The 27,810-nt window shown below is 35.4% G+C and overlaps 1 protein-coding gene across 1 annotated transcript in view; it reads right to left on the bottom strand.

Annotated features, from left to right (window-relative positions):
- Positions 1 to 25,835, bottom strand: part of TMPRSS15 (transmembrane serine protease 15) — a 132,772-nt gene extending 106,937 nt beyond the window's left edge. Inside the window, exons 1-6 of the mRNA XM_056109423.1 lie at positions 25,699 to 25,835; positions 23,235 to 23,361; positions 22,675 to 22,742; positions 15,330 to 15,481; positions 558 to 569; positions 215 to 370 (exon numbers count right to left, since the gene is read on the bottom strand). Of these exons, the coding sequence (XP_055965398.1) occupies positions 215 to 370; positions 558 to 569; positions 15,330 to 15,481; positions 22,675 to 22,742; positions 23,235 to 23,361; positions 25,699 to 25,835 (652 nt within the window). The remainder of the gene's footprint in view (positions 1 to 214; positions 371 to 557; positions 570 to 15,329; positions 15,482 to 22,674; positions 22,743 to 23,234; positions 23,362 to 25,698) is intronic.
- Between the last annotated feature and the right edge of the window lie 1,975 nt (positions 25,836 to 27,810).

Raw genomic sequence — 27,810 nt, 5'->3', positions numbered from 1 at the left:
TTCTTTCCATTGTGATCAAATTAAATTTCTAACTAATGATTAATATTAAGTAATAAAGTTTAGAACAACAGTGACATAATAATTGAATTATAGTCATATTTACAGAAATAAGACAATTTCTAGTAGTTTCTGGTATTGATATATATATCCCATATATATATGAGGGATGCATAAGAATTAATGTAAAGGTGAGAGGGAGGTAGACATCACTTACCACAAATTTTACTGTCTTCATCAGAACCATCGGGGCAGTTTAACTCTCCATCACAAAACAGATCAACTGCTATGCACTTCTGAGCATCAGCACAAGGTCTTGATCCAGGCTGGCACTCCACTGATTTATTTCCTTTTGAAAAATAAAATGAAATCTCTAAGTTTCCTGCATAATAGCTTTAATTTCCAATGGATTAAATATTGAAAATTTGGATATATATAATAAAAATTGTTATCATTTAGATCCTTTTATATGAGGATATATCTCTATTTAAAATGGTCACAGTCCTCCCGTTGTTCATCGATTTTCTCGAGCGGGCCAAGTAATGTCTCCATCATGAGACTTGTTACTGTGTCTGGCATATCGAATACGTCACGGGGAGCTTGCCAGGCTCTGCCATGCAGGCGAGATACTCTCGGTAGCTTGCCGGGCTCTCCGAGAGGGGCGGAGAATCGAACTCGGGTCGGCCATGTTGGCTGCGTGCAAGGCAAACGCCCTACCCGCTGTGCTATCGCTCCAGCCCTATTTAAAATAAAAGTGTTTATTTCAAGCTTGGGAATGTTGCAAATTGTGCAGTAACCCAGAGTTTAAAACCTGGCACCACAAAGTTTCTTGAGTACCACCAGGAATAGCCTTTGATCACTGCCAATTGTTACAAAATATAAAAATTAAAAAAAAAATAACTTAATGAACTAATGACTGGTAAAAAAGTGAAGTTTAACTTTGAAAAACTATTACTTTGTAGGTATTGTCAATATTTTGTTTATTTTTACCTGGCTAATAGTAGCACTGTCCTCCCATTGTTCATTGATTTGCTCAAGCTGGCCCAGTAACGTCTCCATTGTGAGACTTCTTTTTACTGTATTTGGCATATCAAATACATCACGGGGAGCTTGCCAGGCTTTGCCGTGAGGGCGAGATACTCTCGGTAGCTTGTCAGGCTCTCCGAGACCTGGCCAATAAATATTATAATTTGAACATTCAATCTTTAACATTTATATACCCAACTTAAATATACATACCCCCAACTTAAATATACATATCCCCAACTTACGTATACATATCCCCAACATACATATAAAATATGTATGTGATGCTATTTGTATAATGTTTATTGTATTATTTACTAAAACTAGCAGACCATTCACTTACGAACATACTATTTGCAAACATAGGACCAAAGTCACAATTTGCATTCTGCAGAAACAAATTTGTCATTAAGTTTATTTCATAGTAAGATAAAATAGTTGAAATTATCTGTGCATTGGAGGAAACCAATGGTTAATTCCATATGAATTTTCCTTTTGGGGTTCAGAGGTTTATAGTGAGAAAGAGTTACATCAGAACTATTTCACCACTTAGCTTTTTCAGTCTTTTACTTACTCCTCTTCCACATATCTTCGTAGAGAAATGCAAGAGAGCACATTTTACTTTTATAAATTAACTTGGAAAGTTTTCACAAAATTCTAAAAGGAAATATTTCTGTGCTCAATGGATAAAAACATAAAATTTTTATTTTTCAGAATCATTTTATAGTTTGAATAATTGTCTATGATTACACTGATGGTTTAAATTTTAAAAATATATCATTGAGATTCATAGCATTTGTGTTATTGTTTTTCATCTTAAAACCTGCACTACAGTGCCATCTTCTGGGTTCTAACTGTATATTTGTTTTTGAAATTTTCCGTATGCTACATGAATTAATTGGGAAAATTATGTTATTTAACAATGGTTAATATAACTTTAAGTATCTGGCCTTTGAAAGACTAGGCTTAGGATATAGTTCAGAAGATGTAGTATAAATCTTTTCCATGGGACTACCAAATTATTTCACATCTCTGTTGCCCATTGAACTCCACTGATTGAATCTCAACCCATATTAGCAATTACTACCATTTGGCATTCTTAGATTGTCAATAATTACTTATTAGTTTTAAGTTATTCATTAGCTACATATCTGTGTCAAAGATTTTTAAGAATTGAAACTAATAGAATGAATAAGGCACAGTCTTTATTCCATAGAGCATGATCTATATTAGAAACTGTGTCATTATTATTTTTTTATTTATTTTAACCTGGAAAAAAACAAAATCGATTATAAATTTCTAGAATTAAAATTGACTAGACAACAAAGCTCAAATATTAAAATCAATAAGTATAAAAATTCAATTTATATGAAAAATATATCTGATACCAGGAGTAAGTTCTTTGTCTGAGTATTTATTAAGCTGTCAGTTGCTAGTTGAGCCTTCTGTGTTGCTGTTTTAGTTTGGTGAGTTTAGTTGGCTTCTATATTATTTTTTCATCTAATTTGGTGTGCCCATACTGAAATTTCAGTATTGAGAAATTAGGAGGTTTATTGAGAAATCTGAAGGTTCCAGAAACTTCAGCGTCTATATTCTGAGTCAATGACCTCACCTGGCAGGGGCTTTGTGTGGTGGGCATATCTGCTGGTGCTTCTGAAAGTATGGAAGACTGGGGGAGGCTATCCACCCTGACTCTTAAAAATCACCAGAATTCTCAACACCAGATACTTGAAATTATTCAGTTTCGTGTCAGAGAATATTCATGAAGTGCTGGAGTTGAGTCCTTGGTATGACTACAGTGGTGGGGTGTGGGAACTGCTTCTGGGGCTTTGGCTCCAAGTGGGTATTCAGCCTGCCCACCTCCCAAGGACACCCTGGAGTTCTCAGTTGCAGGGACTGGTGGTTCCATAAATTTTAGCTAAATCTCCCAGGAATGCATGCCAAGCAGCTGAAATTCATGGAAACTCTGGTGTCTCCACTGCTGAAGTAATTGTTTTTGAATGAGAGCTTTGTGGAATTACATTTATTAGACAATTAATTTCCTTCTAAGTCAGTAATTAAAACCATCTTAACAGGGGTCAGAGGCATGCTGCAGGGATAAGGCCCTTGCTTTGCGTGAAGGTGATATAGGTTAGATTCCTGGTACCACTTATGGTCCCCTGAGGGCTGCCAGGAATGAACCCTGAACATAGGGCTGTAAGTAAATCCTGAGCACTGCAAGGGCTGACCCAACCCCTTTCTTCCCTTTTTCCCTAATAAAGCAATAAAGCATCTACATAAAACCAAGTTTTGAAAGATGCCTAGAAACAGAGAGAGAGAGATGGAATGTATACAAGATAACGTCACAAGAGTACATCAATCATGAGTATATAGAAAATGAATGAATTTAATGTATGTAGATTATAGGATGCATGTGAAAACAACAAGAAGGAAGTTTAATACTGAGTGATCATAGTTTATCTTTGTAAATTTTAGAAATATTTTCCATAGATGATAACATTGTATCTTTTTTTGTCCATGTGTGCTATATGACGTGACCATGTATCAGTAATTTTGGGATCATGTGGAGAATCATGTAGGACAAGAGGAGTTAAAAATTATGTCAATAATCAAGGTGAAAGTTGAAGAAAACTAACACACCAACAAAGGAGTTGGAACATATATTTTGTTGTTATTTTACAAATAGAATCAATAAGCTTCAGTGACCAGATAACTACTTGACCAAAAGGAGGTACAGACAGAATGCTGAGGATAATACTTAATGTTTTCAAAGTAGTAATTGCTTAATCAAACAGGATAGTCATTAGAGAAATAAGTGTCAAGGTTTGACAATGACTCAAATATTTTGACTTCAGATAAGTACTGTGAAGTTGTATTCTCTATCCAAATTCTTTACACACTCCAATCCTCAGCCCATATAAATATTCTTAGTGAAATCAATATAAAACATGAAGTGCAAGTACAAACATTAAATGAGAAAAGGATAATTTAGGATTAGTTAAATTGTATTTTGCCAAATTTTATCTCCGCATCTCCTCACTTACATGTGTCATATTACATATGATTATAATTTTCAGTGAAACTACTGTTTATCCTGAAATTAGTTAGGAGCCAGGATTATTTATTTTCATTTTAAAAATATTTTTTATTCTAAAAACAACAGTTCTTTAACTTGCCAGTTAATAAACCTGTATCAAAATCTTGCTCTCAATAGGGAATTTCAGGAAAAGGAAGTAATGAATTCTATTTAAATATATATATATATATATATATATATGATTTCTTTAGATTTCTCTGAAAAGAAATGTTCTTTTTATCCAATATAAATGAAAAGAACAAAAATTCTATGTATCAAAAACTGGTCAAATGGCCTACATTGTACTTACTATTACTTTGAGATGGAAAATGATACATATAAGATTTTACATCAATACATTACTTTTTAGTAAATCTTGTATTATGAAAACCTAGCAGAAAATTAGTATTATTTGAAATTCTGAAAATGGAAGGGTTTAATGATTATTTGGTTTGTATCATAAAACAATCAGTGTAATTCAGATATGATCACTTAAGAGTGATCCAAAGTGACAATTTCCAGTGATTTGGGGGTTAGGAACCTACTGTATCTTTGTACAGAATCTGGGTTAGATATTGTGGGAAAAGAAAGGACTGAAACCCATTAATGTTTCTTTCTAAAGCAATTACAAGAAATGCTACAAGATACTACAAAATCATATTTGAAAAATTAAAGTACAATTTTCATTTTTCCTAAGGGCTGGAGCAATAGTACAGAAGGTAGGGCGTTTCCCTTGCACACTGCCGGCCCAGCCGAGCCCAGTTTCATTCCTCCGCCCCCCTCATAGAGCCTGGCAAGCTACAGAGAGTGTCTTACCTGCACAGTAAAGCCTGTCAAGCTACCCTTGATGTATTCAATATGCCAAACACAGTAACAATAAGTCTCACAATGGAGACATTACTGGGCCGCTTGCTGAACAACAGAGGACAGTGCTACAATGTTACTTAATCAAGAGTAATAGAGGTTGGTTGCTAAACTGTGTGTGACAAATTAAGTCCAAAATCCTTCCAGCTTAGTTAATAGTGGACATAGAATCTGAATCTATAAGTTTTTGCACTCAGAAACCAACTTCATTTCACTACACTGGATTGCAAAAATAGTTATCACCTTATATCAATAGTTATTCACTTAGCTAGAGCGAATTCAATCTTTTTAGCAAAATTATGTCTGATCAATCCAAATAAAATATAATGAAGAGGTACTTTAATAGATATGATTTAATGTGTACTAGAATGTCTTAAATTAGAAGAGTTTATATATATGTGTGTGTGTGCGTGCATTATGTGCCTGCACTCGCTCCCATATTTAAATCAAGGAAAGAAAATACTTAAAATAACAACTTTTGGTTTCAACTAAAGTCAGTATTTCTTAGTCCTGGTGTTAGAGAGGCTCAGATTCTTGTCCTCAGACAATCAAGATTGAAAGCAGAAGTTCAGAAATAAGATGAACAAATTCAGTAGATACTTTGAGAAATAAAGACAGAGTCTGAGTCCCGAGTCTTTTTTAGTAGGAAGCCTGGGCTAGGTGAAAACCCTTCTCTTTTTATGTCTTCGTAAGTAGGGTGATGGGTAAGAGTTTCTGCACTGGATTTAAGGAATGCAAGATGGTAAGAAGAAGAGGTGGGGTAAGAGAATTAATATCTTCTTCATTTCTTACATGTACACTATGGGCCCATGTGACATTTCACTAAGAATTTTAGCTGGTGACAATCTCCTTCTTTCGCCCTACATAGTTGTCACTTGTCCTTATATCCCAAATCACTGATAATTCAATTGATAAACGTAATTCTTAGCTTTTCTTCCAATTTCAAGTTCTTCTCTAAATTAGCTCATTCATTTTCTTCAGTATTTCCAAACTGCTTAACATAAAGAAATGCATTTTATCGAAGATTGATTGGTAGCAAAACTTTGGATTTTCTATAATCATTGCCTGCACAGTAAACAACAAAGGGCTAGAACAAGGTATATTCTAGAAAATCTTTAAGTGTATGAGCAATTGCCCAAACCAGGCCCCGTATGTTCTTAGCAGCAGCCGAGAAATAAATCCATGTATTATAACCTTAGTTCCCATTTCTCTCCTCCTGTGCTCCAAATGGTTTAGTAAAATTTTACGGTAATAGGCAACAAAGTCTGTTAAACAGTAGAATTAAATCTTCATGGGCTTTGAACTCACTCTCATACAAAAATTCTCTTTGGCAGAATTTATAATAGAATTCATGCCAGGTATATGATGCATGCATTTGTTGATTTTTCTCAAACTTTGTCTTCCAGGCATATAAAAATGAGAATAAACTTAACATCCCTGAAAGGCATACTCGTAATAAATTACTGCTTGGAAACAGTGGTTTTCAACTTTAATTGCCTCGTTCCCCTTCATAAATCTATAGTATCTTGCTATATAAGAGAAATAAATGGGAAAGATGATTGGGGATTCATGTAGTATTTGGACCCAATAAAGAAGGAATATGATATGTTACCACTTTTTCCTTATAATAATTCTTTAAGGATTTATTAAAGTAAATTAATACAATTTGAAATAATAGGTAAGCTTCAAAAGTGAATTTTTTGTTAAATAGACTAAAATGAGTATTACTAGGATGAATTTCTCTGCTTTATCCATAGTTCAGTTCTTGAATCTTTTAAAAGAAGTCAATTGCCTTTTGCTATCTAAGCTAGAAGAAAGAAAGGAAAAAGAGATTTAACTCTGTATCCCTTCTTTGTTCTAACAATTGAGATCATACAGTATATTTGTAATCCATAACCTTTAATTCTCACAATAACTCTCTATATTTGATTATTTTCCCTCCAGATAATAAAAACAAGTCTCAAAAAGGTAATTTTATAAATACCACAAAGCAATTGGCATTATTATTAAATGGTGAATTCACCCCTAGTCTTTTCTTTTGTTTCCTTTTTTATATTGCATTAACTTTTATTTTATACTTGCATCTTCTTATGGTAATAATCATGTCTCACATGTCATTAATAATACTTTTAAATAAATTCTGTGTTGATATATTTTGGAATTTACATGAAATAGGTAAGACCAAAATATATAAAATTTCCCCTTATACTTTATACAAATACTCACAGCAGGTAGGGCATTTGCCTTGCAAGAGATCAACATGGCTAACCCTAGTTCGATTCCTCTGCCCCTCTTGGAGAGCCCGGCAAGCTACCAAGAGTATCTCACCCACACGGCAAAGCCTGGCAAGCTACTCATGACATATTCAATATGCCAAACACAGTAACAATTGTCACAATGGAGACGTTACTGGGCCTACTTGAGCAAATCGATGAACAATGGGAGGACAGTGACAGTGACAGTGACTCAGGTTTACCAAGTTGTTCATGGTGATTCGTTAAAGGCACTAAACCCCTGGTCTATTCAATGACAAAGAATTGTATATTACATTTTGGTCTTCATTTTTATACCAAATTCTCATACAAAGTAAAATTAAGGCTAACAGCTAACTGTATACTCATGCCATCCCTGTAGTTCTCAAGTAGGAAAGGGATTTCTTTTCTAATTTCCAACAGAGAAAAGTATGAATGATAATCACCCATTTTCAATCCCTTTATCACGATCTCTTCAGTCACAGGAAACTGAGCATACAGTTCAGTCACTTCTTATTCTTTCAACAAATTGGTTTTTAGGAGGGGATACTTCCATTTGTGTGTGTGGGTATGTGCGAGTGTTTGTGTGTGTGTGTGTGTGTGTGTGTGTGTGTGTGTGTGTGTGTGTGCATGCTTACGTGAGTGCATTTGTGTGTTTGGGAGGCCATATTTTAAGCCCAAAGACTTCTTTCTTTAACAATGATTTCCCTAAATCATCCCACATATTTCTCTTAGGACATTTTATGCACGTAACAAGTCCTTAATAAATGTAGGCCAGTAGATCACTTAATAGATCAATAGAAAACAAGGGACTAATAAGGATATCTATTGTTGACTTTCAATGTTAGAGAAAACCATTTATCAAGAGATGTCAAAATTTCTTTAAATAGCTTTATCAATTTTTAAAGCATTGTATGAAGTTGGCTGAAGGTGATTTTGAAAGCCATAAGTAGTTTTTCACATTGGAGAGGGGCATACAGGCTTAAAAGCATTTTTATTTTTCAATATGTTGTTTTGTTATATGAATAAAACCGAAATACAACTCCAGGCAGGTTTATTCTACCATAAAATATTTCTATAGGCTTCAGTGGTATGATGGCTTATTTTATAAAGCATTTGAATTAATGATTCATGTATTACTTTGCATTTCAAACATTGCACCAACCATTTTATCCAAGAATTATTGTCTTACCCAGAAGGGCATTTATAGTTCCATGAATGTTCTTTTCTCCTATGTAAGTAGCATTTTATTTAAATTATAATAATGCTAAAAATTAGTATTATTTTAAAATCTGAATATATGTACAATATTGCCTTGATTTAGTTTACTTAATAATTCTAAGTTCAATCCTGAAGATTGGTAGGATCATAAAAGGCACCGAGGCAGAGAGACTTACAGGTAGACAAAAGTACTTTTATGAAAAGTACTAAAAATCTAAATAAATTGACACATTAAAGTACACATGAAGAGATAACAAATACTAGGTACCCCATGGGGCGAGAGCAATAGCACAGCAGGTAAGGTGTTCGCCTTGCACGCAGCCAACATGGCTGACCCGAGTTCGATTCCTCCACCCCTCTTGGGAAGCCCAGCAAGCTACTGAGAGCTTCTTGCCTGCACAACAAAGCCTAGCAAGATTTATAAGCCCGGCAAATACCCATGACGTATTTGATATGCCAAACACAGTAACAAGTCTCACAATGTTACTGGGCTCCGTTGAGCAAATCGATGAATAAAGGGAAGACAGTGACAGTGACAGGTACCCTATGGAGAGAGGGCTAGTACAAGGAGTTAAGGTGTTTCAATAGTCTCATCAATTCATTTGTCATAATTTATCTACAAAATTTACTGCACATTCAAAGAAATGTAGCAAGAAAATTTAAGAGGGATGGGGAATTCCACTCAGAGAATTAGTATACATTACTCAAAGTGAGGGAGTTTCAAACACACTCTAGTAAAATTATTTTGACCACAAACATTGAGATTAGACCACCTTGACAACAATTCTCCATTCAGTTCTGGATCACTGTGTGATTTAATGCAATTTATCAAAACTAGGCATGCACTGATATTCTCTTCTGTCAAATGGAGATTCTAAGGCACTATTTAAAAAGGTTGATAAGAAGAGAAATGTATTGAAAGGTAGCACTTCTAGTTGTAGCTTAACAATAAAGCGATTTTTAACCCATTCAAATTTAAAATGCATAACTGTTTTTTCCAACGGCTATAGCACTTGAGATCAAACCATTTGACGAAGAAGATTGGCTGATGCCTCCCTTAGCAGGAGCAGCAGCAAAGAGACAGCCAGGGCCTTAATGAAAGAGGAAAGTTTTGATGAATCAAGATGGTAATGAAAACCAACCAGAAGTCATCAACTAACCAAGATAGTAATGAAAACCAACTAGAAGTCATCAACTTTATGTATACTAGTTCAGAGAGGGACAAATAACCCCCCAAACTTCATGTTTTTATGTATTTTTGTATACTAATATCTCACTTTATAACAAGATTATCTGATATTGGGATATTTGATTTTCCTTTATTCCAATTGCTATAAGGGCTGGAGTGATAGCACAGCGGTAGGGCGTTCGCCTTACAAGCGGCCAACATGGCCAACCTGAGTTCGATTCCTCCGCCCCTCTCGGAGAGCCCGGCAAGCTACTGAGAGTATTCGATATGCCAGACACAGTAACAACAAAGTCTCCAATGGAGACGTTACTGGGCCCGCTCGAGCAAATCGACGATCAACGGGAGGGCCTTTACCTTTACCTTTACCAATTGGTATGACTATTTAAGTAGTGTTTAATTTTTCAACATCTAAACAGAATAAGTTTAGTTTGTAGTTTACTGCAGGTTGACTTTAAGTTGACCTTGCGACCACTCACTACTTTCAGGCTAGTCAGGGGCTGGAGTGATAGCACAGCAGTAGGGCGTTTGCCTTGCATGCAGCCAATATGGCCGACCCGAGTTCGATTCCTCCGCCCCTCTTGGAGAGCCCGGCAAGCTACCGAGAGTGTCTTGCCCCCATGGCAGAGCCTGGCAAGCTCCCCGTGATGTATTTATTCGATATGCCAGACACAGTAACAACAAAGTCTCCAATGGAGACGTTACTGGGCCCGCTCGAGCAAATCGATGATCAACGGGAGGGCCTTTACTTTACTTTAAACAGAATAAGGTTTACACATAAAGAATTGTGAGTGGTCCGGTTTAACAATTTACTATTGACATAGTCTATAGCTTGGGGATAGTGCAACAATGAGTTATTTAGTAATAAATCCAAGATGTGAATCAAGCACATTTCTCTCACACTAGGTCTTGAGTAGCCAAAAGAATTGAGACTGACCAAACTTTGTGTACACAGACATTGAGGCCCAATACTACTGTAACTAATTTTAATGCAAGCCCAGAGAATGCAAAATTATCTCCAGAGAAGCTGCAGTAGAAAAAAAAGTTTGTGATAAGAACAATATGGGTAGCACTTGTATAACTTGTCATCCCGTTGATCATCGATTTGCTCGAGTGGGCACCACTAACGTCTCCATTCGTCCCTGTCATGTAGTAGTGTAGCCCAATGGCATCTGCTCGCTCCAGGAACACAAAGAGCCTCAAACCGTTTGTTCAGGGTTTTGACGAAGAAATCTGACCATCTCGTCGGTGGGAGACCACACGTTCTTTTGATGTCCCGTGGAATCTAGTCCCTAACAGCTCTAGTCCAGCGGTCATCTCTAAATCACAATACGTATCTGGTCCATCTGATTTTTAACACCTTGGCAAACGAAGCAGCATTCCTGATCTTTGGTTGTTGATGGAGGTTGGAACTCCAGATTCCTTCTCTCACTTGAGTGAAGCTTGATACTCCAAACATAACTCTTTTGATTCCTCTTTGGGATACACAAATAGCATTCTCATCCTGTTTTCACAGGGCCCAGGTCTCTGAGGCATATTTTAGTGCAGGGAGAACAGTAAAGTCGAAAAGATATGCCTAGAGCCAGAGGTTCTACATTCTCTTAACAACTTCTTTGACGCTCTTGAAGGCGCTCTGTGTTGCTGTCTTCCTTCTGCACAGTTCTGGTGACAAGTCGTTCCTAATGTTGAGTTCTCAACCCAGGTGCACATAGCTGCTGCATTCAGAGATGTTCATTCCACTGAGAGTAAATGGAACATCCGGGACTAGTTCATTTTTCACGAACATTGTCTTGGTGAGATTCAGCTGCAGTCTGACCTTTCCACACTCACGGTCAAGGTCGGCCAGCATTTGTGCCACTTCAATAATGTTTGGTGTTATTAAAACGATGTCATCAGCGAAGTGGAGGTGGTATAGTTGTCGACTGTCGAAGCAATAAAGAAAGACCTCAAAGAGAGAAGAGTAGCAGTGTTGGCCGATGCAGCAGAAGCCAGGAAAAGTATTCACAATGCTCACATGTCTTTCACCAACTACAAGATGACTGCCCTCCGATGTCCTGATGAATCTATCACATCTTCCAGACGTGCAATGGAGATGATTATCCACGACTTCTACTCAGATCTCGTCAACAGACATGTCCACCTGCCCACATACCAAATTCTGCAGGATGTTGTTCTCAATGTTCTCCCTTCTGAAATCCGACAAACTATTTCATCTGTAAAGCAGCAAACAGCACTTGGTCCAGACAAGGTCAGACCTGAACCACTGAAGAATCTGCCACCAGTACTCATCAGTACACTGGCTCAGCTCTTCACATGATACTTGTCTGAATGCAAGGTTCCATCCCAATGGAAAACCAGCAGGACTATTCTATTGTACAAGAAGGGAAATACCCATGACATTTGCTACTATTGCCCAATCTGCCTGTTGTCCATTGTCTATAAGTTGTTCACTTGAGTCATCCTGAATAGAATAGGCAGAACACTAGATGAAGGACAACCATGTGAGCAAGCCAGGTTCCAAAAAGAATTCATCATGATTGACCATATCCACAGGGTGACAAGCTCATTGAGGTTTTGTGAGAGTTCAAGATGCCACTCTGCCTAACGTTTATCGATTTAAAAAAGGCCTTTGATTCTGTTGAGACTGAAGCGGTCATCGAAGCCCTAGGCAAATAGGGCATTCAAACTCAGTGCATCAGGATCCTTTGCGAGCTGTATTACACATTTACCACCAAGAACACTATGGGTATAACTCAAAAAGCTAGAGATTGAGCTTCCATCTGCCCCAGTCATACTACTTCTGAGAATAAATCCCAGGGCCCCAAAAATACATAGCAGAAATGTCATCTGCACTTCCATATTTATTGCAGCACTATTAACAATAGACAGAATCTGGAAACAACCTGAGTGCCCAAGAACAGTCAACTGGTTAAAGGAACTATAATATACCTTCATAAGGGAATACTATGCAGCTGTAATAAAAAATGAAGTCATGAAATTTCCTTATAAATGGATGGACATGGAGAGTATTATGATACTGAATGAAATGAGTCAGAAGGTAATGGACAGACATAAAATTACTGAACTGCACTATGGTAACATAGTATGAGACTAACACCAAGGAGAGTAGAAATAAGGGCCAGGAGGATTGGTCCATATTTGGAAGCCTGCTTCAAGAGCCATGGGAGATGGTAATTAGAACAGAGACAGGACCATAAGAACAAAGGTAGTTGGAAATGATCTCTCTGGATAAGAACTGCATGCTGAAGTTAAGGAAAGGAATAAACACAATAACCTCTCCACTTCTATATTGCAAACCATAATGCCAAAAAGGAGAGAGAGAGAGAGAGAGAGAGAGAGAGAGAGAGAGAGAGAGAGAGAAGGAAAGTGCTTGCCTTAGAGACAGGCTAGGGGGAGGGTGACAGGAGGGAAATTGGGGACATTGGTGGTGGTAAAATTTACACTTGTGGAGGGAAGGGTGTTGGGACATTGTATGACTGAAACCCAATCAAAAACAGCCTTGTAACTGTGTATGGTAATTCAATTTAAAAAAGACCAACATTGTAATTATTTATCTTGTGGTGATTCAATTTAAAAAAAAGAAATGAAAAGGAAAAACAGCTGGAACACAAAAAATTCAAAGCTCTAACCCTTGACAGCATTCTAACAATGGATTTTTATCTACATGGAAATCCCAGGGGAGTTTAGAAGAACAACTATAAAACTAACTTTATAGAGGATGTGGAATTCTTCAGAAGATGTTTGGAGCAAAGCTAGAAAGCTAACTTGATAGAGGATATGAAATTCCCCAGAACAGTTTGGGAGAAAACTTATAAAACTAACTTTGTAGAGGTAAAGTTCTGGGTGTAGTTTATGGGGGTATCTCAACATGAGTTGGTATTTCCTTCTGAGCTCTCTCTTCTGGAGAATTCCCTGTTCTCTCTTCAGTGAATCTATCTCTCTCTGTCTCTCTGTCTCTCTGTCTCTGTCTCTGTCTCTGTCTCTCTCTGTCTCTCTGTCTCTCTCTCTCTCTCTCTCTCCCCTTCTTCATAATATTCTAAATAAAACTTTTTACTTTACTGCTTACGTCCTTTAAAAATTATTTTCTGTGGAGGAAGGCATTGTTCCTAGAAAGCCTTGGCAGAAATTAGAACCAATTTGCTTTTCTTGCAGAGAGGAATTTGTTTGGTCTTGTCTGAGTTCCATGGTATGGATCATTTTCCAAAATGCCAGGTCCTCTTCTAAGATATACTTCAGTAGGAATAAAAGGTTATTATTAAAAACAGATGGACTACCAAAAATTCAAAGATCTTCTCCTTGACAGCATTCTGTGGACTTCAGAATGGTAGGACCTGGATGCAGTTTGTTAACTGTCTTGTGGAACCGGTGAGACTTAAGTATTGTACTGTGCAGTGACTCAATGTACTTTCATCAGTCCTAAATTTTCCTGGCCACCTGTCTGGATCACCTCAGTGGGTGGACACAAATGTGCTAGTCCCCCCTCTTGAGTCTGCCATCTCTCTTCTTCCCACTTCTCATAAATCACTACAACATTATTATGATTGAACAAAATCTGTATTCAGTATAATTGAATTAAATGTGGGAAAAATGGAATATAAATTTAGAATAATCTAAACAAGCATCAGTAGGTATACTGTCCTAGGATTATTTTTGATGTGCATTAGCTCTTCTCTTTTAAGGAATTCTAATTCAAAATATAATTATCATTTTTTGTGTGTGTGTAAGACCCTGTGTCTTATACCCAGCACCCAAAACAAACAAAAACCTGTTCCTTAGAGGTAGGGCACATGGCATGTGGCATGTAACTCAGTTGCAAAACACATGCCTTGGGGTTTGATCATAGAGGAAGGAGAGACAGACAGACAGACAGACAGACAGACAGATAGAGAGACAGAGATGGAGACAAAGAGAGCACTTATTTAAATTTTTGAATATTAAAAAATATTTTTTTATAAATAAGAAATTGAGGAGCTCAAACAATAGCCCCACGGGTAGGGTGTTTTGCCTTGTATGCGGCCGACCAAGCTGACCATGATTCAATTCCTCTGCCCCTCTCGGAGAGCCCAGCAAGCTACCAAAAGTATCCCGCCTGCACCACAAGGCCTGGCAAGCTCCCCGTGAAGTATTCAATATACTAAACACAGTAACAACAAGTCTCAGTGGAGACATTACTGGGACCGCTGGAGCAAACTGATGAACAATGGGAGGACAGCACTACAGTGCAAGAAATTGAGATGTATCAAAATCATTAACCCTTTTCTTTTGCTACCCTCCTTTGAAGTTCTCTGTTACAGACTAGACTGATAGACTTGCCTTTCAGTTAACAATCGGATCATATCTATGACTATCAGAAATGAAAGAGTGCTTCTTTATGATGGAGTTTTCTGGAAATTGGGGTATATGTGTGACTAATGACAGGAAACTGGTAACACCTTCAAACATTTAATCATGTCAATATTTTCAGAACCTCTTTTATATTTGATAGTACAAACATTTCTCTCTGATGTTTTTCTTCAAATATGGTTTCTGCACATTTTGCTTTTTTCATGTAAATGTGTTACCTCAAGCAACAAGAAATGTATCAAAATTCAAGAGTAGGTATCACTGCTTTCCTGATATATATATAGCCACAATTTTAATTTCATAGCTTAATGATTCAAAGAAATCAAATAATGTTCAGAGATACCTGTGATATCAATGCTGTTCAAATCAATATGGAAAGTGACCAGGTGGCTGGATTTATTTGCTTCAATTCCTTGAATTAGTTCTTCTTTAACATTTTCATCTGACACCCAATGGGCAAAGAAGAGGTCGAATATGACTATAACACTGCCAATTCTGCAAAGCAAATGATGACATAAGATTTAAAAAGTCAGACTTCTTTTTGTTATCTGTGCTCAATTTATGTTACGATGTCTCAAATTCTTCATAGTCATCATCTCATTAATTCTCATTATACCTGTACTAGATATATTATGCCAAACATTATCTCTGTTACACAGGTGGAAGTAAAAGGAATTGTAAGTCTAAATGTTTATCTGAGAACAGAAAGACCCAACATAGTTAACACGATGGAATTTAGATTTTGAGTTCTCTATTAACAAATCAATACCTTGTAAGGCTTTTCTCAAGTCATTTCTGTCAAATTAAACAAAATTAAGCAGCATCATAACATTTAATATTAATTTATAGCTTGAGACAATGAAGAGTGTGAATTTGTAATTTTTCACAGTTATTCCTAAGTAGTAAGAACTCTAAGATGGATTCACTAATTTCAGAGAAAAATGTTCTACATAGTATATGAGTGTCTAATAGCAGGCATATTTATAGAAATAATTTATTTCTAATTGATAGCTATAGAAAAAAGATAGCATGCATAATATGATTAGAAACTCGGGTTGTTCCACTTGATGGTCAAGAACTGGGATTATTTTACCTGTATCATTTTTTTAACCATAGCATCAAAATTTCATTATAGGGCCTAAATCATCTCATTTTTTATTTATACCCTGTTCTGCAACATGCATTTAAAAGTTTTCATTGGTGATTTGCTTGTATTTTTAAAAACATAAAAATTCATAGATCCTTACTTCCAAATACCTTGAGAGATTGTTCTTTCTCTCACTTATATTTTCCACCTATCTCAAACTGTCATTTTATAATAGAAACTACTTGGGAGACGAGAACACCTCTGCTATTCATTCTGTAGTCCGCAGTCAGCTAGTGACAGAGCATATTTGGAACTTTAAGAGAAAGACTAGCTAAAATTCAGTTTTGGATAGAAAAATGTGTTCATCCTCAAATTTAGATAGTTACACATATTAATATCCTTGCAATATCTGTTATTAAGATTCTTTAAGGATGTGATCAACTTCAAAAGAGTACTTTATCTGCCCCTATATCTCTATACCTATCTTAATAAAAGCTCAATTAAATGTTTCCTTTTTTTTTTTTAAATGTTTCCTTTAATGGTTATGCAAAACCACAATGTTCCTGAAATATTGTAGTTGGTCAACATTCTCTACAACTTAAGTTCACAGGTTCATGTAGATAATTCTCTTCTATGTAGCTAGTTTTTAATAAAAAATGCTAATATATCCTATTAGAACATTTTCATACTTTATTTTTATTAAATTATTTTAAAGTGTTAGATAATTAATTATCTAATCATTTACTAAAATTGTTGTAGCCAGTAAAGGCTCCTCAACTAGTTTAGGGACCAAAGAACTAGCAGACAGGACACTTGCCTTGTATGTGATTAACCAAGTTCTCCAGGCATGACATATGATTCCATAAGCACAGAACCAATAGTCATCCCTGAGCACAGCTGGGTGTGCAACTCCCCTACCTCCCAGGCAAGGACAAAATTAACTAGTTCAGGATCACAAAATTCGCCACATAGGGAATCACTTGCTATTTTGGGTCACAATGTATTTTGTCCAAATCCAAATACTGTAATAATAATAATACTGTAATAATAATAACCATGTATAATAATTGTAAATAATAACAACAATGTATCAGACTGGAGTGATAGCACAGTGGTAGGGCATTTGTCTTGCACGCGGCTGACCTGACCGACCCGGGTTCAATTCCTCCGCCCCTCTCTGAGAGCCCCGCAAGCTACTGAGAGTATCTTGCCTGCATGTCAAAGCCTGGCAGGCTACTCATGAAGTATTTGATATACCGGACATAATAACAAGTCTCACAGTGGAGACATTACTGGGCCCGCTCCAGCAAGTTGATAAACAATAGGAAGACAGTGGCAGTGACACTAACAGCAATGATGTTACAATGATGCAAAAGTAATAATATAACAAATATACCTAGGTGCAGGTATATAGACTTTAATTATTTGCATTGTTACCCAAAGCTTTAAAACCCAGTTGAGAAGGAAAACAGCTACCTGTATTTTTTGGAGTGTGGAGGAGGCAGCATATTTTATTCATTCCAAAGAAGTAGAATCTCACTCATCTTTCTTTCCTTTTATCCGTCCCCACTCCCTTTTATCCCCCTCTTCTTTCCTCCTCCTTTATCAGCATTTCTTTCTCCTTATTTTGCTTTTCTTTCTTCCTTGTATTTTTCCTTCTTCTCTTACCCCTCTTCCTCCTTCCTTAACCACTAGGTCCCCAATATTTAAATAGCACTGTACCACTGTCTTCCCGTTGTTCACAGATTTGCTCGACTGGGCCCAGCAACGTCTCCATTGTGAGACTTGTTGTTATTGTGTTTAGCATATAGCATCACGGGCAGTTTGCCAGGTTTTGCTGTGCAGGCGAGATAGTCTCGGTAGCTTGCCAGGCTCTCCAAGAGGAGCGAAGGAATCGAACCCAGATAGGCCGGGTCGGCTGCATGCAAGGCAAAAGCCCTACCTGCTGGGCTATCACTCTAGCCCAAATAATATTTAAATAAACAAGACTAAATATAATTTAAATAAAGTGAGACGGAATAGCATGTGTAAAATTCTCTTTTTTAATGTTGTACATTTTCACTTTGCCCTTGGTTGCACATTAGTTGGACTTCTGACTAAATCTGCATTTTCTCTTTACATAATTTTGGCATGTTTCATATGACTAAACATATGCTTTTATTTAATGTGAGTTGGGAGTAAGAGCACCAGGTATTTTTGATATAAAAATACAAATCTGGAATTTTCCTTCCCTGAGTTGAAAATAACTGAACTAGTTTGTCCTCAGGCATAAAGCATTTTTATGAGATTTTTTTTTAGTTGTGAATTATACATTGCATTTAATAATTTATATGTTGCAAGGACAGGAATGACATACCCTATATTCACTTGCAGTTACAGTCTTTAAAATTTGTTTTCCATGTATATGTTGGGATAAGAGAGATGCATAGTAGAAATCAGAAAAAAAACATAATAAACATTATTTTTCACTTTTAATCAGAAAACTAAAGCTGATATTTGGGGATTTAGAATGATTTCTATAATTTTCCTTAAATTGATTTTTACTATGGAAAATGTGAGTTAGAAGGACCCTGGCCCTTTTTTTTTCAAAGTACTTGTCAATGTTAACAAAAGGATATATTATAAGCAGGTAATGGTATCATGGATGAGGACCAATGTGCAAGAAATGAAAATTTTTCTTATCTTTTACATTGCTTAATAGTATTAGTAACCTTAAAGATTGCTGAGTAAGCCAAAATTTTTCTTTTTCTGATCTCTGCTCAAAGGAAAATATACCCGCCACAATGGGTAAATCATATATCATTTAAAGAGTAGCCTGCTAAATATTCTGTAAAGAAAATCTTCCCAGATGAGAACAGACTATCCTGTAAACCTGCTACACATACATACATACACACACACCACACCCACACACACACGTATGCATGCATGCTCACACACACACTCACACACTCTTATATACACTGGTCAGGGTCAGGACTTGACATAAAATAGTTTTAAGACATTTTTAAGACAGATATTACATAGGTTAATAATTAAAGAGAATATTCTGAATAATAAGTTTTAATCATATACACATGCATATATAGATTACTGTCACTGCAGTTCATAGATTTACTAGAATGGGCACCAGTAAGGTCTCCATTCATCCTAACCCTGAGATTTTAGCAGCCTCTCCTTACTCGTCTTTCCCAACATTGCAGTATTGGAGGTTCTTTTAGGATCAGGGGGATGAGACTCGTTATACATATGTAGATAGTTAATTAAAATTAGTAATAAAATATAAAATAGGTTTGCTAAAATATTTTAGGTATAATTTTAAAAGTTGGTGAAGATTTCAATTAGTTGAGAGTCCATTTTATTAACTGCCATTTAAAATGAAAGTCAGTAGCTCATTTAGGGATTTGTCACTTTTTACTGAAATATATCATTTTGTTTGTGATCATTTAAAGACAACCTGTTTACTTTCATCTTCATTCTTATTTTTGTATTGCTTTTTAAAATTAATTAATTAATTAATTAATTTTTTATTACTGAAACACCATGAGATACAGTTATAGACTTATAAATTTTTGTGCTTGGATTTCAGTTATACTATTCTCATTTCTAAACGTCCTTAAATACCAATATATAATTTACCATTCTAACATTTTCTTGGGATTCTTTTTTTTTTACCTTCTAAGAAGTCACTTCTGATTTAAGTTTTAGTTTAACTACCACTGGCTTAAAGTATATCCACTCTAAAGAAGTTTGCTGTTTTAGCATCATTATAAAGTCTGTGTGAAGGTTTTGGCACTGCCGTGCTCTTCAAAATAGCTATAAAAACGAAGGAGAGATGCAGCAGTTCAAATAACTTGAAGTTTTAAATTCAGTCACTTTAACTTCAAGAAAAATAAAAGATTTGTTATTGAGAATCAGAGAAATTTCTGGAGGTTTTGATAACCCATCAGAATATAAAAGTCTATATTTATGGTTGTAAAAAATACTTCTCTAAGCTCACATGAGAGAGAAATATTTATCACAGAGGGCTGCTACCATCCTGCATGTGAAATAGACTATGTCCACAGTTGTCTCCATTACCAGATAACCATTCTATGAGAAAACAGTAACTGCTGTTTTAGTGCTTCTAGGCATCCCTATGCAATTCACAAAGTCCCTTCCTGGTTTATACTAAGTACTGTAAGGAAGATCTGATGACTGATGTCAATTTCGTTTTTATCTCTAAATTGTACCTAGTGTATAGGGCTTTTGACTAGAGACGGCTGACCCAGGTTCAAACCCCAACACCCTCTATGGTTCCCAGATCAACACCAAAAGTGGATAAGCCCCACCCTACAGAAAGAGAGAAAGAGAGGCAGAGGGAGAGAGGCAGAGGGAGAGAGAGAGAGAGAGAGAGAGAGAGAGAGAGAGAGAGAGAGAGAGAGAGAGAGAGAGAGGCAGAGACACAAAGACAGAGACAGAGAGAAGGAGACAAAGACAGTCAGAGACAGTGATAGAGAAAGAGAGAGACAGAGAGAGATAGAGACAGAAACAGAGAAAGGAGGTAGCATTGCAAATATAAGCAACAGTATTGGAACTGTGGTAAGTCATGTCATAGCAACAACTGCAAGAATATCTATTCTTTTTAGGGGGAGAGAGTGAGATGGGTCACAGTTTAATACTTCTGAGGACTTGTCTCTGGCTCTGTGTTCAGAGATCAGTCTTGGTGATGCTTGAAGAACCATGGGCAGTGTCAAAATTTGAATCTGGGTCGGCTGCAAGCAAAGAAAGCATCTTAATCCCTATGCTATCAGTTTGTTCCCATAGAATTTATATTCTGAAACTAAAACATGTACTTACTCTTTTTTTGTTAGTATATGCAGATGTTGATCTATAATGATGCATATGGAAAATTTTAAAATGTTGCAATGAAATGCTATTTCATACAAATATTTTTAAAAGGCTATATTCATCAAAATTCCCTAGTCTAATCAAAATAATGTTATCCAGAGTGTTTCAAAATTGTAAACCTCACAAACTTGCTATTAGCAAAAGTATTAGATAAACTTTGCACTGGTTACTGTCATTGGGAGGGATTTCTCTCTACAAAGTCTAATTAAATCGAGACAAGTGACTGCAATATTTGCCCAAAAATGCTAAAAACTTTGAGAATTAAATATGAACTAATGTTTTAATGTTTACACTCAATCTCTATCCAACTGGAACAGTTAAGCTTGTTTTGAAACATCAGTCCAAGTAGATGAATAGCTTGGGATAGAAAAATTTCACATGTATGGTTTTACTCTCACAGAATAAATATTGATCAAATATTTAAAAAATAGAACTTTGTGAAGGATTAAAAATCAAACCTTTCCTAGGAGTCTCCAAGTTTTCTAGTCCTGATATTGTGCCAATAAAGGGGGATTTAAGAGAGAACAAGACCCAAGAAACATGAGAAGTCTCTGCATTGTAAATGGGATAAAGATATTACGGCGGTGGACATAAGACAGGGTGGTTATTGGGATCAAAATATTTGATGGAAAAGAGAATTAGCCAGTTTGACATGCAAGGAAATAAGAAATAAAGGTAATAAGTGTAGAATAATAGAAGCAAAATACTGTATTATTTTTATAAGTACTACTCATATAATTCATGGTGTGGAATTATGAATCCAAATGAGGATCTCACACATGCTTATAAGCTCTACCACTTAGTAATATCTCTCGCTCCAAAAGATAAAGGAATTTTAAACTTTTCACTGGGCATAGTGTAGGAAAAGGTGAACCTTTATGCATTTTTGGCATTGTACCATCCATGTATAGAGTTTTTTTTTTCAATAGGATATGACAAGGTCTTAAATTTCCTCCTCATTTGATTTTTGTTTTTCCAAGTGTGATCCCTTTGCCTCAAGTGTGCCTTTCCTAGCTCTATTTGATCACTTAAAACTGAGGATATTTTTTTTTAGTATGCCAGAACTCTTGTGAACATCTCATCCCATGACCATGAATCTTTCTTACTATTTCCTTTGGGTATAATTATTCTTGATCTAAGATAGAAGATCAACCTTTATATTAGCTAGTTTTGTATTTCTCCAGTGGCCTAGAGTTCCTTAGAAGTCTCATTTCATATTAATTGAATAATAAACTCCTGTACATTGCAAGTGCATATTTTCAACCTTAGTTCCCTTATTGTATCTACACAATTTTACACTCAGGATGGAAAAATACGTTAATATAAATCAAGTATCAAGAGTTATGATTTTCTGCTACCAATATAAAGACTTTATGCTATGCCCTTTTTTGAAATTTTCACAAGAAATTTGTTGAAAAGTTTAATTGTTTCCTTTGCTCCTAAAAGTACTATTTTAGAGGCCAGAGAGAGAGAGAGAGAGAGAGAGAGAGAGAGAGAGAGAGAGAGTACAGGAATTAATGTGCTTAATTTGCAGGCAGATGACCCTGATTCTATTCCTGGCTCTCTGAACAAGGAGAGATCCCTGAGCACAGAGTTAAGAACAGCCTCAGAGCCCGGTTAGATGTGGCCCAGCTCCCCTTACTATTTTATACATTTAGAAAAATTTTTTGTGCTTCTGTGAAATCAGTAAAAAAATTTGACTTTTACTCACTCAAATCGTAAAACTCTTGAATTTTTATACTCATTTTGCAGCTTACTTGATTGAAAGATGTCATCTATCTAAAAATGAATAGAAAAAAGTTACAAAAAAGCTAAATAAATTAAGATTTAAACTAGGTTTAAAATATTTAAAAACGTATTTATATTCTGCTAAGAATAAGATAATAGTAATTTTCTTCTCTCTGGTGCTGAGCTCAGTCCTGAGAATATTAGTTATTACATTTTCAAAGTGGGGCTGGAGCGATAGCACAGCGGGTAGGGCGTCTGCCTTGCACGTAGCCAACATGGCCGACCCGAGTTCGAGTCCTCCGCCCCTCTCGAGAGCCCGGCAAGCTACCGAGAGTATTCGATATGCCAGACACAGTAACAACAAAGTCTCCAATGGAGACGTTACTGGGCCCGCTCGAGCAAATTGACGATCAACGGGAGGGCCTTTACTTACTTTACTTACATTTTCAAAGTAAGAAAACAGAATTTGTGTATCTGTCTGCAAGTAAGTAGCGAAATTATGTTCTGATATTTTAATTTAGCTGAAAAGAGACCTTTTCCTACCATTTGCTGAAGATCAAAAGCAAGGACTTTGAAATCCGCGGAGTGTTTGTCTTGCAAATTTGGATTGTATGTAGCTCCAGATATTATTTTAAATGTCCCTCTTGTTTCGTGACTTTTTCCAAACTCGCTATCTAAATCAATTAACAAGAAATAAAACACAAATGTGAAAAATAAGTAAGAAAGACACAGTATAGTTAAAACAGAAATAAAATTCTTGTTTAACTGTGTTTATCCCATATTTTGTTTTCTTCTTTGCAGATACAATGTTTCATAATCAACTGATGTTTTTCTTACAAAGCTGTCTTCTAGTTTTTAAAGATAAAAATACATTTATTCCCCATCTTATTACATGTTTTTCTTGTATTTGAAGTTTAATGCACAATCCAAGTTTCCAAGGAATTTTTGTTATTGAGATTCCTGTTGAAAGATGATCAATTTTGACCAATTATGGGAACTAACTGAGAGAAGCATGGTGAGAAGTGGACCATTAAAAGTTTTGTAGTTGCTAGCATCCAAGTCCACTGCTGGGTTTCTATGTGTGGATTGCTGTGAAGATTTCAGTATTGTATAACTTTGAAACACAGCTCTGAAGTTGCTTTCATTCTAATAATTATAAAATTGGTTGGTATGACCTTTTGCCTTTAGACAATGTATGTCATTATGGAATATTTATCAAGAATACTGCAGAAAATATATGAAAACCATAGAAACTGCCAGGAAAATGGTCAAATTTAATATAAAGATGGCTAATAAAATATACTGTTAAGTCCAGAAAATCTCTTAATCAAAATATATTATTTGATACATATATATTCATTATGAATCACAAATCACTTCAACTGAAACAGAAACTGATAAAATTGACATTACATATTGTAATAATGATAAGAAACTTTCACACTGACTTTACATAAGAATACATTACTTTGTCTTTTCCAAGGGAAGGAAATTAGAACTTTGTTTCAGATAAAATTTCCCAAAGTCATAACTTTAATAAACAACAGATCTGAAAATTTGATATCAGCTTATTTGATGTTACAACCCCGAATACATCATAGATTGACACTAAACTTTGCAGTCTGTGAATAACATTAGAAATAATATTAATAATGAATCCTATATTTTTTAAACCATTCTCATTGCATAATTATTACAGCATATTTCCCATTTAATTTAATTTTTTAATATCCAAATTGTACATTTAAAGATTAAACTGAAAAAATTTTCATGGGTTGAGCAGAGCTAAAGAAATAAAATAATGGTGATATGTTATTGAACATAAAAACAATAAATCTTGCTTAGATATACGCATAAAATATGAACAAGTAATAGTGGATTAATGGGAAAAGTGGGTGGGACCTTAATAACCTAATTAATTAATAATAAATTAATAAACCAATAAATTAATTACTAATATTGTACAAACCTTTAATCCACAATTGTGATATTTGTGTTATGACCAAATAAAAGATCAGGATGACCAGGACAAAGCTACGTGAAAATTCTACAATTTCTGTAAACTTTTTTTTGTAAGCAGAGGTTCCCAATTTGTTTGACCAACTGTCTTATTTTCAGTAGTAAAATTGTTCCCAAATGCTGAAAGCTACCATCTTTAAGCAAATAAGCAGAAAGTGTCACTGAATCGTACCCAAGGCTATAGCTGGTCTCCCCACCTCTGCTATATTATTCCTACCCCCAGGGACAGCCTAGTTCATTTTAGAAGGATTAGAGATGAGTCAAGGGGTAATAAAAGTAAGCATGTCTTATGTTTTTGGGTGTTCTATTACAGAATTAATTTGAATCATTTTTTTTGGCTTCTGTGGAATATCCCTAGATTTAAAAGGTTAATTTAAAAGATAAAATTGTTAATCCAATAAAAAATACATTATAATCTGACAATAAGAATTTCTTTTTCATTAGCTTTGCTTGTTGGTTGATGTACATTTTTAGTATTTTGACAGGATTGTCACTTAAATTCTATCAGACAAAACCTGTGAGCTATGAAAACTATTTTATCATATGTTAAAATTGAAAAACTTAACATATATTTTTAAAAATGTAGTCTCATGAGACCTGAGAGAATACAGTGTATAAAGCACTTGCCATGTGAATGATCCAGATTCAATCCCCAGCACCCCATAGTTCCTGAGCTTTGCCAGTACTGATCCCTGAACCAGAAGAAAGACTTAAGCAAAGTGAAGTGTGGCCAACCTCCCAAATAGGTGAAAACTTGAAAAAAATTGTGCCATATTTGAATTCTGTATTAAATTTCAAATTGCAAACGAACTCATTTTTCTAGTATATTCTGAAGTGAACTACAGCAAGGCATTTGAATCAACATAAATGCCCGGTCATATAAGCACAGAAATGAATAAAATATCCTGGCAGGATAATTTAGTTTAATGTATATCAATCCATCTGAATAGAAATTATCTGCATTCATCAGTAACCAAATCCTTGTCACTTACCTCTTTCTGAGCTCTTGATTGTCAACCAAGACACTGCAATTAATCCTGCACTGACCACTAGCAGCATGACAAAGAGAGCTGCAAACATGACTTCAGAGGTGCTGAGAGAATGTATGCGTCTTCTGGACACCATTTTAGGATTTTGAAGGTATTATACTGAGAGAACCTTAGAAATCTCCACCAACTTTGGAAAACTCTCTCTAGCTTTCAAAGATTTGCAATGCACTTACATAAATCTGCATCATCTTACTAGGCAGTTCGAATGCTCTGTCAGTCTAATGTCTCTATACACTAAGTAGCTTTAAAAGGACAGTTAATCTTTAAGAAGATATAAATGAGTAAAGAGATGGCTAGAGTTGTAAATGTTAATCATCTGAACAGGCCATCTATCTGGGTAAATGAAAATACATGTTGTAGACAAAAATAAAACTTTATCATTTTAAAAACTATTAGGAAAATATATGAAATTTATAGTAGGCAAATTAGTCATTAGGCACATGAATTGATATTATAAAGCATTTCTAGTCAGTTGAACTTTGACTCTCTGACTCAGGTCATTATTAATGATGTCTACTCTTCTATGTCAATGTAGAAATTCTATAAATAAAGTTTATGTACAAGTATAAATAAAGCCTGATATTATACGTCTCTGTAATACTTCCCTCTCTTCTTTTGTGTATAAGTGTATAATTGAGACAATCACACATTTTGTAATTTCCATTCATTGGAGGTTGAGCAATGTAAGTCAGTATGGATTAAACTTAAAGTCCACTAAAATGGCATCACGTGGCTGTACTTTATGGCCTCATGCAGTTATCAATGAATGGGAGTAACTGCTATGAGAATAATAAAGTATTTGTTTCTATTTTAGGGAAGTAGTCAGGGTGTAAAAGCCATTGCTCACTTGCCTTGAACTTTATCTTTTTAACATACTGATTGTAACAAGTGAACATGTAAAGATAACCTGGTTCATAACAGTAGACTATGCCTCTTATTCTTCTCATAGCAGTTACTCCCATTCATTGAGTCATGGGAAAATCATGACTTTCCTGGTAATCAAAGTACAGTTTATCCACGGAACTTACAAGCTTTGGATAATAATAAGTCTGTAATTACAAAAATAAATACATGTATTAAAATCTGTTGTGTAAATCTAATTTTTGTCTGTTCTGGTAGAAAAGAAATGAACAGAGATAAGTAATTTCTAGATCAGCCACTTAATATGCTGACATGATGGTGCATCATATTTGATTAAAATGAGCATTAGCTATCTTTTCCCTTCTTTATTCTTATAAAGAAAAACTGCTTGCTATATATTGGGATCTCTGCTAATGAAAGTGAGTCGTTATTATATTGGTTTGGGGACCACACCAATAATAATAATTACTTTAGACAGGGCTTAGGAAACCACTGGAGTTCCTGGGAATCTAACTCCTAGGGGGTAACGTGTAAACCAAGCACCCTGCTCACTATACTCTTCCCTGTGGCCCCCAATGGTGAAATTATAAATCACTAAATGCATGTTGTTAAATACACTTTCAATTTTTATTTAATACTGATTGTATTGTTGAACATCTAAAAATATTCAAGGTCTGTGAGAGATATTGTTCAAAGGGCTAATCATGGGTTTACATGAAAGGGGCACAGGTTTAATTCCTGGCATTGCATGGTCCCCCAAGCACCACAGGGAGCAATTCACCTTTCAGCACCCAGCACAGAATTGGAGTAGACCCCAAACACATCTAGGTGTGTCTTCTTTCCCAAATATTCATGAAATAAGATATATTACTGAAGAAGTTCAAAGCGATTCATTTCACTTATATTCCAGGAGAAAATTGGAGTCTGAGAAGAAATAAACCCTTGATGTTTGGAAGCAAAGAAGGTAGAAACTTGATTGTTTTCTTCATTATACCTGATGCTATCAAATTTCTTTCTAGAAAATCAAACAGAACTTTAAATTACATTAAGTTTCTCTTCACTTTGTTTTAGGGGAGAAAAGACAGCAAAATGACTCACCGTTCTCTTCCCCAAGACCAGATAATAATAGAAAATGTACATTTTTAAACAAAAATTATATAGATTTATAAAGTCAGCATTCATATTATAAT

This window comes from Sorex fumeus, unplaced genomic scaffold (genome assembly GCF_029834395.1).
Source record: "Sorex fumeus unplaced genomic scaffold, SorFum_2.1 ptg000265l, whole genome shotgun sequence".
In the NCBI taxonomy this organism is placed as follows: domain Eukaryota; kingdom Metazoa; phylum Chordata; class Mammalia; order Eulipotyphla; family Soricidae; genus Sorex; species Sorex fumeus.
This window is presented reverse-complemented; position numbering and strand designations above follow the sequence as displayed.